General features: G+C 46.4%; 1 protein-coding gene across 5 annotated transcripts in view; it reads right to left on the bottom strand.

Moving 5' to 3' along the window:
- DAZAP1 (DAZ associated protein 1) overlaps nucleotides 1-18,160 on the bottom strand; it is a 51,104-nt gene that overhangs the window by 10,278 nt on the left and 22,666 nt on the right. For 3 of the 5 annotated variants that reach the window (XM_061602190.1, XM_061602186.1, XM_061602187.1), the window contains exons 6-9: nucleotides 12,108-12,156; nucleotides 6,034-6,116; nucleotides 1,793-1,997; nucleotides 496-525 (exon numbers count right to left, since the gene is read on the bottom strand). In XM_061602190.1, coding sequence (XP_061458174.1) covers nucleotides 496-525; nucleotides 1,793-1,997; nucleotides 6,034-6,116; nucleotides 12,108-12,156 — 367 coding nt within the window. The remainder of the gene's footprint in view (nucleotides 1-495; nucleotides 526-1,792; nucleotides 1,998-6,033; nucleotides 6,117-12,107; nucleotides 12,157-18,160) is intronic. The other 2 variants (XM_061602188.1, XM_061602189.1) reach the window with 1 other exon arrangement.

Below are 18,160 nucleotides of genomic sequence, written 5' to 3'. Positions count from 1 at the left end.
CTTCTCAGACTGCCAATGTGTCACAAACAACTAACTTGAGTACATACGGGCTAGCTATATTTGTGGCCTGTATTTGTGAGGTCTTAGGGCAGGGGTGGCGGGGAATCCTCACTCCCCCCCCCCCGCTGCAGTCTGCATTCAAGGCTAATCTGTTGGGAGTCGCATGCTGGAGCCCCCTTTCCCCTCCTTGACATTCCCACGAAATTAGGCAGAGGGCCATGTGAAATTAAAGTCAACCCATCCCTGCCAATCAGGCATATTTACATAAAATGAATCCCTTTCGCTGTCCACACACACAACCTCAAGAACCCTGGGAACCATCGTTCAAGTGGCTGGAATGTACTTGCAAAATTACAATTATTAGAGGACCTAAGTTGGATACGTTCATTCATTTCAATGGGTCCACCCCATGTGGGACTAATGTTGGAGACAACGCTGATTTGCTTTAATTTGGGTTTCAATATACAATACCTTAAGCATCCATAATATACTTACCAAGTGCTTGTCCAGCTGGTACCCACATACCTAAAGTGGGGCGGGGACGGGGTGGGGTGGGAGAAACACACACAAGAGAAGACCTGGTCAAGCTACTACATCTGCTTCATCAGGGCAGTGCAAGCATTCTACAACCACATCATTTCAGGGAGATTGTGGGAATGGCAAGAAATAAAACCCAGTGGAAGTGCTTTTCAGGAATATCCTGAAACAAGGCATTTGGAAAATGGTATCCAGGATGTGGCTGCGGACTCTTAAACTGGAGAAGCCCATAGATGGAAGGGGGCAAAATTCAGCTGTACACACCATCCAAACTGCTGCCTGTGCCTCCTGGAATGGGGGCAAAACCTGCCATCCAGAGACCCTCCACACCTTCTCCTATATACCCAGAGCCACTTTTTCTACCCCCCCCCAAACCCAACTATTTCAGAGCGCAAGGGCTGGCCAATCTTGCAGCTCCGTAAATACAGGAGACTGCCTTATACAAGGTCAGACTATTTGTTCCCCTGGTATCCTCTCTTAAGGTTTCAGGCAGAGAGAGGTCTTTTGCATCGTCAGCCACCTGCCGTTGTAGGTTGGTTTGTTTGTAAGCTGGAGATGCCAGGGTCGGAGCATGCTCTAGTGTGCGTACACACGCTCCAACAGCATCAGCCACAATCTCAAGCTGAAGGGGGACCAGGCAGGGCTTTCAAGAGCCAGGAAACAAGGATTCTTTACCACTCCATCCCAAACTGGTTGTCAAGGTCCAAGACCACATTGTGTAATGCATGTCACGCAGCCTCAATTGTGGCTGTATCAAAGCTTGATGCATGGGGCTCGGTCAGAGGAAAGAGCTCCCTTTGACACCCCCTGCTAACAAAGAAATTAAGAAGAGGCCTGAGGCTGGATCAGGCCAAAGTGGGTCCCATCCAGTCCTGCATCCTGCTCTCACAGCGGCCAACCAGATGCACCGGGACGCACAAGCAGAACCAGAGTGCCACAGCTGCATTCTCCCCACTTGCGATTCCCAGCCATTGGCATTATACAGAGCAGTACTGCCTCCAAGGTGGTGCAGGGAGCACTCGAACTCCTTTTAAACAAGAGATGCCGAGGGCCTTCTGCAAGCAAAGCAGGCACCCTTCCACTGTGCGGCAGCCACTCTCCAAGCCCTGAACCCGATGGTTATCTGCAGGGGCGGCCTGCATCAGGCTAAAGGGGCCGTTTGCACACGCTCATACATCAGAGGAACGAGGGTCCAAACTGGGCCCAGGAGCACAACGGACAACAAAGTGGTGTTTTAAAATCAGCAACAAGGCACCTGGATGGAGGCGAACCAAAGTCACCCAGGAGCCGAGTGTACAACGGGTACCTTGAGGCCCATATCCTTGTTGCCAGGTAGGCGGGGGCTGCCCTGCCCAGCCATTGGCAGCACTTGGCATGATCCGGCTTCCCCACTGGCTCGTGCCTGTCGGCCCTGGAGTCTGGCTCTTGCTATCCCGCGGCTCGGCCCGCTTCACCTCCACCTAAACAAAGAGAGCAAGTTGCTCAGGAAAGGGGAGGCTGCCAGTTAACTCGCCCCCCTCTGCCCTTCTTCACACACACCCTTAAGTTAACAGTTTTTTTAAAATTAGACTTATATCTTAGCACCTTATGACTTATGGCTAAGTACTTAAAAAAAAGTATTACAAACTTATTTTCTTTTTTTTAAAGGCCATTAATTCAGAAAAGGTGTTTCTCAGGTACAATGGATATCAAGAGTAAGCCACTCCAAAAGTCTTCATATGCAGTTAGAATAAAAGGTGCCCCTGGACGTGGTTTTCTCTTCCATTATGTTTGTCGCTTAACTTGCTCATCTGAAAAGCAGACAGTGCCATCTTCGCAAGGGATTTCTGCTCTCCGCACGTAGTTCTGACATCTGGCTTCACAGGTAAGAGAAATTAAGTTTACGAGCAAGGGTGGAGGAGAACATCATGGAAGAAGGTACTACGGCTTTACGCCAGACCTTTGGGAGGGATTTTTTGGGGTGGTGGTGAGGAAAGTGGTGAAATTTATGGCCGAATCTGCCACAACTAAACTGCAAATTTCAGTTTTGTTCATACCTGAGAAACACACATTTGGCTTCCAGTTTCTTTTTTAAAAAATATCCTTTTAAAACTTAAATATTTTTTTTATTATTTAAAAGTCTAATGGAAGATAGAGACTTACCTTCCCCAGGCTAACGCTTAAAGAACCTCAATTAACTCAAACAATGTCAGAAGGGAATGGATGTGATAAGAGAACCTTACATTACATCTAACAAAAAAGTAAACAAACATGCAGGTAATAAAAAATGGACAGTTGAGTCAATAAGAAGCAAAACCTTCATACTGTGTTAAGTCAGGGGAAAAGCATTTTTTGCAAGGGTGTGTGTGTCATGCTTAAACTCAAGTGAATGTACCCCAGTGCTTTTAAGGCCACTAACAATGTGCTTGGCCTACTTAAGATGCACTTCCTGTCGAACAAACTTCACATAGAAATCCAAAAATGTTGAGCTGATGTTAATGTTCAAATTTGGTGGCGGTGGTAGGAGACTGGCGATGGTGGGGAGAAGAGATAAACTCAATTACTAAGTGAAACTGAGCAATGGGGCAGAGAAAAAAGGAGGTAATAAAATCTTGCGATTTTAAATCACACGTGAGTCAGGACACGGCTAACAATTTGGATCTGCTCAGTTACACTTAAATAAATCAAGGATCTTTGTCTCCCAAGAGCTCAGGACACAGTTCAAATGGGTATACTTGGTAGAGCAACCTTCCTCAAGCTAAGCAGGCCTTTTGGGGGACACTGCCTGGATAGGAGACCGCTTGGAAACCCTACATATCTTTCCTGAGCTCCTTGGAGGAAAGCCTGGATATAAATGTAGTAAAGCAAAACATCTTCAGATGCGTACTTCCAGTTAACTAGCGTATGCAAGGCTGCACAAGTCAATGCTGATAAATAGGCCTCTCAAGGTCTCCAAACCTTCTCAACACACTCTCTCTTTAGTCTACCCAAGCCCTTTGCTGGACTCATGTTGGAGTCAAGGGATTGCCTGCCCCAAAGCCATAAGCCCCAAGTCAGAAACCCTGAGATAACTAGGTTGCCCCTTAAAAATGGCTAAGGGGGGAAATAAAAGCTTTGGAATCAGAGCAGCTATTTCGGAAATAACCCTGAGAGTGGCAAGTGTTGAGAAATTTTTAAAAGCTGCCATCAACAATGGAGTAGAGTGTTCAAAAGGGTTGTTTGTCATTTGCGTTTGGGCTGACCAACAAAAAGAGAGTTGCATCCAAGCCTCTGTGGCCCAAGCCTGCTGTTCTCCAACTGTGCTGGGGTGCTGCACAGGTGCTCCTGGCTTCACTTCCGTGGTGTGAACACCGCTGCCATCTCTGCACCTTTGCTGGGCTGAGGTTTTAGGTTCAACTTCGTGCAAAGACAAAGATGAGCTCTCACTCTTTTGCAGTACGGAGAACACTGCTTCTCAAACCAACTCTTATCAGCCTGTCTTCTGGGCTCCCACAACTACTGAATTTGATTAGCAACCTACAAGGACCAGAAAAGCAGTAGCTCCAGTTCTAGGCTGGAGGTAAATTTAAACAGCATTTTAAGCTAAATAACTACTCCTGCATTAACTAGGATATCCTAGCAGGTGTTTTCTGGATCCCAGATAATCTTCCACTTTCAAACAACGTATTTTCTGCTTTTCACCATGAATGATAAAACTTGAACGCTGGGAGACCAATGGGAGCTTTAAACTCAGGAAGGGTCTATGATCAACACCTGCGCTGTCAAGCAAAACTGGAGAGCAACAAATATTTTAGGTTTTGAATCAGAATCTCTCAACGTCCCTTCAAACTTTCCCTTTTCAAAAGGAGGGGCAATTGAGAGGTTGAGGCTGCTGTCTGAAAGTTAAGTCACTCCTCTCCTTGCCTGCTGCAGCTGAAGCTACGCTCAGAGAGGAGCCACTTAAACCAGAGTGAGTTAAGGAGGCAGAGTCCTTTCACCCATAAGCCTCTAGGAAGCACTGACAACACAGTATGAAGATGACAACAACCAAAAGGTCACTTAACTGCATCGTGGTTAAAAACACTATTATAGGTAAAAAAAAAAAAAGAATATGTGGATTCGTATCAAAGTCTTACAGTAAGTGACCCAATCTTTTTTTTCCATTTGAACCATTCCTTCATGATGCTTTTGTCAATGGTTTGTTCACGTTTAGCTTCTGAGAGGCCACTGTGCACCCCCCTCCCTCTCCTGCCCGCAAGCTGGAATAGGGAATAAAAGGAACACACATCTGAAGGAGTGGTAATAGGAAGCTGAGCCTTGGGCAATGTAGAGATTTCACTGGCGCTGCAAAAAACGACAACACTTTCTAACCCTTATCATCACTTCTTGCGGGGGATGGACTCCTCCTGGAGCACGACACGTGCGGGCAGAAAAGGTAGCACATCTTCCTGAAGGACAACCTAAATACTGCTTGCCTTTGTTCGTGTGAACACAGCTGAAGAGCAAGGTAAATCAGAGAGGTATTCAAAACTACATTCTTAACTACTGCATCGTTGAACTCACACTGTCCGTAAACTGTCTTCAAACGCCTGCCAGCAGTTTTCAAACTTCTGGGCTCCAGGAATCCCTTCCTGCATTGATTTGTCCAAAGTGCGTTACAGAGGATTCTGGGAGGGTGTGCTCCATCACAGCCCATTCTCCAACCACTCAGCCTGCTGACGAGGCCTTTCTCCACCCCCAGAATCCCTCAAACACACCCAACCCACTCCCACAGCCAAGTATTGTAAGGGAAGATGGGATAGTAAGGATGGCCGAGCTGTCCTGGTTTGGGCACATCAATCCCAGATCGATAAGCGATGGCTTATTGGACAGAGAGCTAATGCTGTGCCAGCACACTCCCTCCCTCCCTCCCTCCCGCTTGCAGCTCACTACAAGGTTTACCATTCAGACTTCCAGGAAAACCCCTGGGAGCCTTGCATTAATGTGGCTTTCCCTAAACTGGTGCCCTCCAGATATTTTGGACTACAACTCCTGTCAGTGCTGGCTGGTGCTGACCTGGGAAGCACCAGGCTAGGGATGGCTGCATTAAGGCCTAATAGAGAGGAAGGGATTTGGGGGGTGAGGCGGGGAGCACACAGGGACAATGTCTGTTCATGGTCTGATAAACTTTCATTTATTAGATCAAGATCATTACATCTGAACCTGGCCATCGTCTTTCACGGAAGTTTGCCCACCAAGAAATCCCCGAGAAGTGTTCAGGGAAGCTCCAGGATCCTGAAAACACAGTCTGAAAGACACCAACGGAAACTTTGTCAGTGCCAAGGAATTTCTGCAAGGAGTTGTTCCTCACTCATGGAGAGGCCAGAAACCTCTTTGGTCAAGATGTGTGACAAAATAAGTCACTCAACTCAGGAGGATTCCTCTTCTGCCACCGCCCCTCCCCCGCCAGCCTACAAAAGCTCCTGTTCGCCAGCCAAATTGCCAGTTGCCCCAAGGCTCAGCTTAGTCTTAAGGTAAAATAAAACTACAACTACACACTTTTTTGCCCATGATGTCGTGAAAATGCATGTTGACAGCCTGGTCCACTGATTGTTCGTCCTCGAAAGTAATAAATCCAAAACCTAGCCAACGACGAAGAGTGAATCAAGGTAGCAGGGGTGTTGTGACACAAAACAGGATGATGAACAGTATTAGGGGCGGACCAAGGGTTCCAGCAAGGGTTTCAGGTGGCTTGGGGGGGGGGGCTTGCCGTGACTTCCCAATGGTAAGATCTTCTGGGGTCAGGGGGATGGTGGTGGAAAAGCTCATTGTTCTTGTTGGCATAAATCTGGCTAGATATTATGGGCTAGCATCAGCAGGGGCATTTTCCTTCCACCCTGCCAGTTAATTTCAATATCCAAGCAAACTCCAAATGTAGCCCTGCACAGAACAACTGCTTAACTTGAGAAAACTATCAATGGTCAAGTCAATGCAGGACCATTAGCTGATGCAAATGCACCCTTTTGCAAAACGGGCTTTCTTTTTTTAAAAATGTGCAATTTGGTGAATAAAACAAAATGAAGGGGGGAAAGTGATGCTGGGACAGGGTGTCATTCCCCCCCTGAAACCCAAGATTTCCCCCTTGGTTTCATTTTGCTTTGCAGCTAGTGCTGACAGCAGCCATTTATTGCTCTAAAGCGTTCAACAGAAAAAAAAAAAAAGATACAGTCTTTGTAACAGTTCATGTCTCTCTAAGCTTATCCAACATGGTTGGGTAAGCCTGTGGAGCCTTATTGTAGAGAAGGTTTATACTTAAAAAGACACAAAGATACAGGCCAAGATAGTTCACAGCAGGTCAAAATTCTGCTGTCAGCAACAAGAGCAGGGGCGGGAGGGGGGAGAAAAATCAAATAAAAATAAATGGATTGCCGGGACTTTTAAAAGCATCTCCAACACGCAAGAGTAAAACCGAGGTCAGGCCTCTACGGAGTGGCTTTTCCATCGGAATACATTTGCCTGGAGACAGGTGGGCAATAGCAGATCCGCAAACATCCAGTATTTAAAACGGGGGAGGGTTACCAACTGCCTGCATAGAAGAACGCATGCTCCTTTTTGCACTTCACTCCCAGCGAGGGAAAATGAAAAACGGGAGGCAAGCAAGAAAATTCTGAGGAAGAAAGGCTGGAGCCCCGGAAGGGGAAAGAGAGCAGAACTAATAAGAAAAGCAGCAATGAAAGGAGGATGGAACGTCAAAGGCTCAAACAGAGGCTGGGTGAGCGAGTGCTGAAATAGGCTGCAGAATGAGGTCCCCTTCCACCCCTTCTTCCTATTTGGGAAGTGATGGCCAGAGGAGGCTGACGAAAAGCTTTTTGGAATCCTCACAAGAGATGGCGAAGCAGCCCTTCGGGATACCAGGACAGAACTGGGGAATTGACGTCACAAAGAGATTTTTCCAGAAGCCAAGAAGGCTCTGCCCAAGAGTGAAAGGCATGTGAAAGGCACAAAGAGACCAAAATGCTAGCGGATTTTTGGCAGTTGGGAAGGAACTTGAAGCAAGCAGAAAACCGTGGCATTTCTGGATGGGCAAACATGCAAATGCATTCATCTCTAGATATTAAAAGTCAGGGACCCAGGGAGAATTGTCTGCCAGGGGGAGGGGAAGAGGAAATGGTGAATTCCTCCTCCTCCAAGAAAGAGGATAAGATTGTGGAGTTCCAGGACTAGATGAGACGGAAGATTGTTTTTACCTCTGACTTTTTAGATTGCTTGTTGTATTGATGTCCTTCCTGCCCTGCGCTCCTTAGTGATATAAATGGGTGGGATATAAATTCATCCACTAACAAAGTAATAAATAAATAAATTAGTAGCCGGCTCACACACACACCCTCGCTCTGAGCTGTGGCAGACAAGCACTTTGAGGTGCAATTGCCCCATGGTGCGGACTGTGTGGGCCGCCTGCCCCCCAACTCCAAGCGGAAGAGTGTGCTGCATACAACAGATCAGGGAGTGGAGAGAGAAGAGAGGATAGCGGGACAGGATATGCGTGCCTCAGGCACACCCCCACCACCATGATTGTCAGCCTGCTTTGCAGGATACTTAAGCCAACAGGAGTGCTGCTTCCTTCACAACTGAAAGCCCGGGGGGGGGGGAATTAGGGTCAGAGGAAGTGCTTTTCCCTTTATCCTTTAAAATCATTCCCCTGACTTTTACCTACAAAAGAATATCCTCCAGCATACTGTAAGAAAGCAGCCAGAGAATGAAGCAGATTAATCTCTCATCTGCCCCCCTTTTAAGCCCAAATTGAATAACCCTCAAATGGCTGATTTTGGAGGGTTTTTTTGGTAGCCCCCCCCCCCAATGCAGTGAGGCCTGCCTGGTGGTGACGTTACTCTATGTTCGGTGGCAGGATAATTTCCCCCCTGCTCCCAGTCATTTCATGGCATGTAACTGGAATGTTGTTGTTTTTTAAATCATTAATTTCTGATGCATTTGATTTTGTTAATTTTTTAACTGAGATGCCATACCTTTAGCATTGTATGGATTCACTGTGGTTTTACTGTTTGGTTTTAAACTCTCTACAGAGTGGGTTGTACATTCGTGGTACGCGGAGAAAGCCCACTGAAAGTGAAGGGCAAGACGAACGTAGCTCCGTTAATTTCACAATAGGCCTCCTCTGAATAGAATTAGGTTGAACACAACCTTCTGTATTTCTGGTAAGTAACCTGGGGTCATTTCTGCGAAAGGCTACTAAGAAATTTACTAAATACTAATAATGTGGCACCTGGAGGACAATGACCATGATCACTCCCCGCTGGGTCATTTGGGACCCCCCCCGGCCATCCTCTTTTTAAATTTATTTATCCATCTGAGAGCTGTTTCCTGAGGCCCTCTTCATTCTTCCATTGCAAAGCTAAACTAAAGCTGGAAAGCACATGTGAGAATGTGCACATGCGAGAGAGGGGCCTTTTCGGTTGTGGCACTCAAGTTGTCAACAGCCACCCCAGGGGGCAACATTCAGCCCCCACTGCTGGCTTTCAAGTGAACTCTTGTTCTCTTGCAATATCCTTTTTTGTCATTCGTGTCATCACAACAGCCCTATTGACATAGTACTAGCTGATCACCACAGCTCCCTCAAGTTCAACACAGTGAGCTTTGAGAGTTGAACTGCAACCTGAACTTTAGGGAAGAAGAATTATCTCACAACCAAACACACCATTTGATCTGCTGGCATCACACTGCATTTCTCTGTGAGCCTGGATACTTTCTTTCAAGAAGAACCTGCAAGAGTTTTTGGACTCATACAACATTTGCAGATATGTAGACTCAGGTGCATACAGGATGGAATCCAGAGGAGGTTAGGTACCCTCAACTTTTTCAGTGGTAGGCAACCTAATATATATATATATAGGGTCTGTGACACTTTTGTTTACCTTGAGTGAACCTTATAGCAATCTGGACTCTTCTGAAAAGTGCCTAGCCAAACTATCAACCCTGCCTCAATATAAACCTTTGCTTTTCTGCTGGCTTTATTATGAAGCAAATTTCCAAAAGAAAATTGCAGCAGGAGATGTAGGACTCACATAACATTTAAAAAGATGCTTTTCATGGTGGCATGGTACAATTTACACATGGCCATATAATATACCCTGTCAAACAACATGCACCCAGTCCCTCTATGGGGCATCAACCTCCTTTCCAGCACTGGCTCTCCCAAACCCATGCTTAGTGCAACCTAGCTGAGAGAGCAGTAGGTTCGAGGGTGGGGGGAACAGTTTAAATCATAGCTGTGGAATCACTAGGTGGTTGCGAGACAGCCAAATAGCGTTTAAGTACACATTCTCCTTCTGTAAATTGGGATTGAGGCTTGAGGCTGGCATGGGAGGGTGCATGGGATACGAACAAAGCTTTCTGACTGCTCAAAATGACAAAGCAGAAATGTCAAGGTGAAAGAAGAGTGTTAAGATCTTGAGCAGAAAAAAACACACGTCAAGAATTCAATTCGGGAATAGGAAGCGATTTTCCTAGGATACTCGGACTATGCAGGCAACGAAAGTGATGCACCCAAGAACAAAATAAATAAACAAAAGGCAAACTGCACTGAGAGTGGCCAGGGATAAAAAACAATAGGCATTTGCTTCTCTTCCCCCAAAAGGCCCAATTCAGACAAGGCACTTGTAAAAAAAGTTTACAGTTATACTATTGAGAGGAAAAGCACAGAGCTACAAGGGGAACTCCAGGGCACTATGGACAAGCAGTTAAGACACCAGCGAAGTAAGCCACGCGTTGAAGAGTGATGTCTGCCCATAACTGGAATGGGTGGAACAACAGTGCAGTTGTCCAGCTGGTCAAATGCTGCACATGGTAAGCCAAGGTGGGCACAAGGAGTCATACCACTACAGCATGGGCAGTGCTGTGGTGGTCCCACCCATGTTTGGCAACTGGCACTGCCCACACTTGTTACAACATGGCAGCCTCCAGGCAGGGCTGCAGCCAAATGTGGTTGCCTTGCTCTACATCAAAACCTTTCTGAGGCCACCTCTGGCAAAACAAGATGCCGTGTTTGGCCTGGAGCTCACAAGCTACAAACCTGTTGATGGTAGCTTACTGGGTAAGCAAGGAGGCTTTAAGGCAAAGGGGGGGGGGAGAGAGAAAACCTTGGGAGAAAGCCCTAGAAAGAAGGGCGTTAAGGGCCAGAAAGAAAAGCCTTCTGAATTTCCTGCTTCATCATGGGGTCGACCAAACTGCTAGAGGTTTAGGCCACTTAGCCCCCAAATGGTTGAGTTTGATGGAGAGCATAAGAGTGTGGGATGAACAATTCAAAATAAAGGCAAGACTCTTTTATTGCCTCCACTAACCTTTTTTAAACACACACACACACACACAGGGGAAGATGCTGCTCTGTGCTGTGTCAGTGAATTTTTCTGTTGAAACAGTGCAAAGCTGTTGCAAAACAAATTAAGGCATCAAAATAAGAGCAACCGCCCACCCCCACTCCTCCCACCCCAAATACCGAAAACTTTGTTTACACTCCAATAAAGACAAAGCCCGGTCCCTCCTTCGTTTGCGGAAATGGCCTGTACCTCTGTGATAATCTATCACCTAGAGAGAAGAAAATCTAAAGAGATATTAATCACAAACAGTTCACAGGAGGGAAAAAAAGGAAGAGGGAAAGAAAGAACTTAACATTTACTGTACTTTTACTATGAAACACTTAAATATGCCACTAAGGATGTATGTCTAAATTAAAATAAAAACTAAGACTTAACAGCTTAATCAATATGAAGTGAAGAATTAACATATTGCTTTAAATAATGGAGTAAACAAGGAAGAGTGGAAAAGTCCAGATGGCAAACTATTTCCTAGCATGTCTGACATGCTACCAAGTGGTTGGGTGCAACTCACATTTATGACTTTTTTAAAGAACAAAAAACCTGCGTCTAAGAGCCAGCTGAAAAGTGACTGATGTAATGAAAAGCTGGACAACGCAAGTGCTGCTTCCTGTTGGGACTGAAGCTGAGAAGGCATGCTTACTCAGCCTTTTGAGTTCGTTGGGGAAACTGCTTCCTTGCTCCAACATAAAAGCAGTATCTCAAGGTTAACAGGGAACTCACATAAAGCCTCATCAACTAAACTTTTCAAGCAGCAATTTACAGACATGGTTTCTCAGCCGCAGCCATTTAACAACAACAACAAAAGACAAAGCAGAACATATGCTCTAATCTTGCAGTTAATGATAACTGCAAGCATGGAAAACAGATTTTAACAGCACCATTTCTTTTTTATAAAAAATGGGGGTGGCGAATCTATAAGCTTGCTGGCTACTCCCTTCCACTCCTTTCCCCTTCCCTGTTTGAAACAAGCAGCTCAATTCAGGTGCCAACATTTTTTGTTAAGGAAAACACCTTTCTGGGGTGGAGGATGGGAGGGAACAGAAATGGACATGTAACATCTGACTTTGAAAGCAGTTAACACACCAGATGAAATTGCATGAAAAGTCTACATGAAGTAGTTTGCTCTGTGAAATAATTTCCTGAGGCAATGTAAAAGATACATATTTTGTTGATGTGAAAGTTTGCCATCTGACATAGGGAGAGGATAAAGAAATTTCAAGGACAAACTAGATTCTCCTTTACCTCGGGGCCGCTGCTTCTCCGCATCATAGATCATTACCACTTCGGTGACCTGGAAGAAGAGAAAGGGGAATTCTACTAATGATGCTATCAGATGAGGGTTAATGTACGGCAGAATGCAACCGAATGCTTGATGTGTAGCAATCAATATGCATCCGCCAGGAAACAATCCATATAAACCCCTTACAAGTGAAGTGCCCTCCCCCAGCAAGGGCTTCAAGGCAGAAGATCATTCCAAGTTCTTTCTTCTTTAAGATGTTAACATATAAAGTACAACCAACATTAAATAAATAAATAATGGATAACCGAGACTGCAAATATCAACAGACAAACCAAAGTCTCAAATCAGCCCACAAAGTCACCTCCCCCCCCTTTTGAAAATTCATCAGACAAGGCACAGATTAATTGTGCCAAAGAAGCAGAAAAACATTGTATTAGGAAAAGGGGGAAAAGCAGGAGGCTCTGGGGAATGAGGATTGATGCCTTAGCTTACTAGAGGGACACACAAGGAACGCTGGGCATGTTTTCAAGCCATCTTAGTAACTGTTTCGAACAGGCAAAACTCCCCAAGGGGGCAGAGAGTCTGATCGTATAAACAGGTGCCCGGCAATAACTACCCCTTACCTCTACTTTGCATACATTTTCAAGGGGCAATTCAGGGATGGGAAAAAGAGCCTCAAATGACAACCAGGGGCCCCAGCCAACCTCTTTTTCTCCCTGGGATTTAACTGATGCCATTTACAAGAACAAGAGGGTCATTGCTGGATGACTAGGCTGCTCTCCCTGCAAAGACAGGAAATCTTCAACATTTCCCAAAACAGTGAACAGGGCACTAGGGAGACACTGGGGGACTCTCTGTATGTGAAGTTAACAGGCTGCTGATTCAAATTTCACACCCCCAAACCTACTTCCCCTAAAATCTCTTAGCCGTCGCAAAGACCAGTGATCAGACAGGCTGTTTTCAAAAGGACACCGATTCCGAGGGGTCTAAACTGGCCCTGGAACTGCAACAGATTTCCACACACCCTACTCCTAAGTACTACTGAAGATCAGGACCTGCATTTTAACCACAGGACCCAAATCTTCAGAGGATGGGAGAAACCAGGGCTCCACACGAGCAGGGAGGCAGGCTTTCCTAGATAGCACTGTCTTCAGTTGGCTCATGAGAAGGGCATGGGGGAGGAGGGAGGGACAGAGAGAGATGGCAGCTGAATGTAGGGCCTTGCAGTCTCTTGTCAAACTGTGATTTTCTAAACAAGAGAAACTTCACAGCCTGTTTTTTTTCTCCCCCACATGTATGAGATGCCCCTGAGTGCCATTTGGAATGATGCAACCTTATGACAGTGTCTTCCAGGGCATCCCAGGGAGACCTAAGCCAGGAGGGCCAGTGATGAGTTTCATGCTCACCTGTCCCCAATATTCAGCCACGTGCCCACCCCGGCTCAAATAGCCCGTCTTTACAGCCTGCAAACCAGGCTGAAAAAGTGAGCCGGGGGGGGGATATTTATTTAGTCCTAATTGATGTATCTGTGTGCATCAATGGTGGCTCCTTTAGTTTGGCGGGAGGGAAGAAACGAGAGATGCCACTTACTTAAGCACAAGGAAAAAGTCTTACATTAAGAAATGACTTACTAGCTGCAAGATGCTGGGCCTGTCTGAGGGGGCTTTGCTCTCCATTTGACAGGCATTTGTGCTAGCCAGCTCTTTCCTTGGGTCTTACCCTGCCTCTGCTGTGGCAGGAGAAGGACCTTTGATACTCAGAGCTTCTCCCGTCCAGCTCCAAGAGGCAGCTGTTCACATGGGGAAGTTGGAAGGACAGGAACTCTGTTGCCTAGCACCACTCAAAGGCGTTTAGGTAGCACTTGCCCTGAAAAGTCACAAACTTCCCCCCAGGGAGAATTCCGGGAGCCAAGGGGCAACTGCATAATGAAAAGGGATGTACGTGAGTTTGCCCAGGGTGAGGTTTAAGTGCTAATTTGAAAAGACAACTCGTTTGGCAGGGCTCAGGTTACCCAGCACAAGTGTGAACAGGAATCCTTCTAACATGGGTTGATCCCCCTTTTGGGACCTACCCAATTATGACTTGCACACTGCCCCGTCCCAAGAGAAGTGTCAAGTTTCTGATTCATCTGGGCAAAAGCAGCCATTAGTTGCTGAATACGTTCAAGTGGACACGTCCGCTGTTGGGGAAAGCCAGCTCCCTTTTAAGACAGCACATCGCAAGCTGACTTGAAATCCATTGCCCAACCTGAGCAAACTCAATTTGCAAACCTCCCTCCCACCAAAAAGAAAAGAAAAAAGAAAAGACCCAGGGTGGTGGTGTGGGGAGAGCCATTTCCAGCCACCTGGCTGGAAAAGGGGCCAGCTGAGCCCATTATTTTGCAGACATAGGCAGCCTATGGAGGCTTCCGACTTCACAGCGATCAGGGTCCCCTGGAAGCTGCGCAGAAGCACTCCCACACACAGAAGTAGCTAGGCTTGCTGAAAACAAAAGTACAGACAGTTTGAGATGGGCGTCTGGAGGTCCAGAAGTGGCCCTCCCCACTGCATAAGCCGCCGGTGCCTGGGTCTTAAGCTGAAGCTGGGCTAGCCACCCCCCACTAGGTATGGGGCTGAGCAGTTTGTTTGGGTGGTTCAACTCAAAACCTCTCCCCCAAATTTACCTGCAATGCTGTCCAGTAAACACTTAGGAGCAGGAATCTTTCCTGGCCCAACTGCACTGGCTACCAATTCGTTTCCGGGCCAGATTCAAAGTGTTGGTTCTTACCTATAAAGCCCTTAACGGCACCGGACCGCAATACCTAATGGAACACCTCTCCCACTATTATTTTATTTATTTATTTTATTTAATTAAGCTTATATACCGCCCGACTAGCAACAGCTCTCTGGGCGGTGAACATTAAAAATACAATAAAAATAACACAAAACTGTACACAAAACTGTACAGTCTAAAATCAAAATATAATAATTTACAATTAACAGGAATTAAAATGCCTCAGAGAAGAGAAAGGTTTTAACCTGGCGCCGAAAAGATGATAGTGTCGGCGCCAGGCGCACCTCCTCGGGGAGACCATTCCATAGTTCGGGGGCCACCACTGAGAAGGCCCTAGATCTTGTCACCACTCTCTGGGCTTCCCTATGAGTCGGAACCCAGAGGAGGGCCTTCGTAGTAGACCGTAGTGTACGGGCCAGTTCATATCGGGAGAGGCGTTCCGACAGATATCGTGGTCCCGCGCCGTATAAGGCTTTATAGGTAAGTACCAACACTTTGAATCTGGCCCGGAAGCATATTGGAAGCCAGTGCAAACGGGCTAGCACAGGTGTTATATGCTCAGACCGCTTAGTTCTTGTTAGCAGTCTGGCTGCCGCATTTTGCACTAGCTGTAGCTTCCGAATCGTCTTCAAAGGTAGCCCTACGTAAAGCGCATTGCAGTAGTCCAGACGCGAGGTTACCATAGCATGTACCACTGATGAGAGGTCCTCCTTACTCAGATAGGGACGTAGCTGGGCTACCAACCGAAGTTGGTAGAACGCATTCCGGGCCACCGAGGCTACATGAGCCTCAAGTGTGAGGGAAGAGTCTAAGATGACTCCCAGACTACGCACCTGTTCCTTTAGGGGGAGTGTAACCCCATCCAGGACAGGGTATATATCCACCATCCGATCAGAGAAACCATCCACCAACAGCATCTCAATCTTGTCAGGATTGAGTCTCAGTTTGTTAGTTCTCATCCAGTCCATTGTCGCAGCCAGGCAACGGTTCAGCACGTCGACTGCCTCACCTGAAGAAGATGTAAAGGAGAAGTAGAGCTGCGTGTCATCAGCCTACTGATGACAACGCACTCCAAAACTCCTGATGACCGCCCCCAGCGGCTTCATATAAATGTTAAAAAGCATGGGAGACAGAACCGAACCCTGCGGGACCCCACATTGGAGAACCCACGGTGTCGAGCAATGTTCCCCAAGCACTATCTTCTGGAGACGACCCGCTAAGTAGGAGCGGAACCACTGCCAAGCAGTGCCTCCAACTCCCAATTCCACAAGCCTCTCCAGAAGGATACCATGGTCAATGGTATCAAAAGCCGCTGAGAGGTCAAGGAGAATCAACAGAGTTACACTCCCTCTGTCTCTCTCCCGACATAGGTCATCAAACAGGGCGACCAAGGCAGTCTCAGTGCCAAAACCAGGCCTGAACCCCGATTGAAATGGATCTAGATAATCGGTTTCATCCAATAGTGCCTGGAGCTGGTCAGCAACCACACGTTCCAGGATCTTGCCCAGGAACGGAACATTGGCTACTGGTCTGTAGGTGCTGACATCCTCTGGGTCCAAGGAAGGTTTTTTCAGGAGTGGTCTCACTGCCGCCTCTTTCAGACAGCCAGGGACCACTCCCTCTCGTATGAACCTACCCGTTCGCTGCGCTCGACGTCGAAGGCCCTTCTCTGGGTTCCAACTCACAAGGAGGCCCGGAGAGCAATAACGAGATCTAGGGCCTTCTCGGTGGTGGCCCCCGAATTATGGAATGCCCTCCCTGACGAGATACGCCTGGCGCCTTCTTTGATATCTTTTCGGCGCCAGGTAAAGACCTACCTCTTTGCCCAGGCATTTTAGTCTTAGTTTTTAATTTTAATGTTATAGTTAATTAATTGTATTTTTTATTAATTTTGTCTTAATCTGTTTTTAATGTGTTTTATACTTATATGCTGTACTCATATTTGTTGGTTTTAAATGTGTTTTTATCCTGTTGTACACCGCCCTGAGACCTTGTTGCTATAGGGCGGTCTAAAAGTGCAATAAAATAAAATAAAATAAATAAATAAATCTTTCATGCACACCCATCTACGTTCTGTTTCAGGACCATGAGCTCATTGTGTATACTAAGCCCATCATCGTCAGAGGGCATCCTAGCCATTCTCAAGGACTATTGTTTTACAGAAGCAAGATGCCAGTCCCGATGAGGTAGGGTTTAAGAGAATAGGCACATGGTCTCTACGTGAAGTTTAGAAACCAAGGGAATGGTTGGGCAGGGCTGTTAAGGGTTGAAAAAGGCTGGTGGTGTTTTAGTGCCCTATACAGTTCCTCGCCCTCCGTTCTGTCCCCTCCTCTCAAACAGATTCTATGCCTGCTCACTGCAGAACCAATTTCCATGCTGTTCCCTAAAGCCGCTGGTGGAAATCCCCTAAAGCTGCTGGTGGAAATCCCCAAGTAAGTGAAAATTTGGGGGTTTTAAAAATAAAGGGAAAATATGCAAAATCTATGTGGGTTTGTTCCAAGGACAAACATTTGTGGGAAATGAGGGAGGCCAAGGACAAGAATATAGATAACCCTGGTTGCAACTAAGCAACTCTGGGCTTATTTGTAGACATGGTTTCTGCTGTTGCATTAAAATTTGTCCTTCCAAATTCAGTACCAACATAAAACATGCCACTATTTACTTGTTCTTATAATCAGTGACCACGGACCTTGGTGTGGGACAGGCCTCAACCCTTTTCCTGGGCAAGCCAGTGAAGGAGCCATTGAAAGGCCCCAGAAGCCCAAACCTCGGTGAGGGAAGAGCTACAGGAAAACTGTGCTCCACGCATTGTGTGTTGTAACACTCCTAGGTTAAACCCACATAAGCCATGGTTATGATTAAATAGGCTTTTGTTGTATTAATAGAATCCTGTGCTCAAAGCTTGCTGGTATAATTTTTTTTAAAGCGCTATATGTTTGAAGCAGAGGGGTAAGGGTCAACACTATTCAGGGACTGGGAATCTTATTATTCTGCCTATACACCAACCATAAAGACCTTGTGAATTAAAGGATAAATTCAGGCAATGTTTGTCCATGTGATGAGTAGCTGCTTTACAACTTACCTGTTTTGGGGAGTGGGGGAAGAGAAAGAAGAGGGCCAATTGTGTGTGTGTATTTGAGAGCACAGCAGGAAAGTCATCTGTACTAACGCAAAAAGACATGAACTTTTAAGGATGGCAAATTGTACCCTGACCAAAAAAACAACTACAATCAGTGGGAGCGCTGCTTTTGTGGGTTGGCATTTTTATCATTGGCCAGCCCCA

Source organism: Rhineura floridana, chromosome 18, assembly GCF_030035675.1.
Source record: "Rhineura floridana isolate rRhiFlo1 chromosome 18, rRhiFlo1.hap2, whole genome shotgun sequence".
Classification (NCBI taxonomy): domain Eukaryota; kingdom Metazoa; phylum Chordata; class Lepidosauria; order Squamata; family Rhineuridae; genus Rhineura; species Rhineura floridana.
The sequence above is the reverse complement of the archived record's forward strand: the minus strand, read 5'-3'. Positions and strand labels throughout refer to the sequence as shown.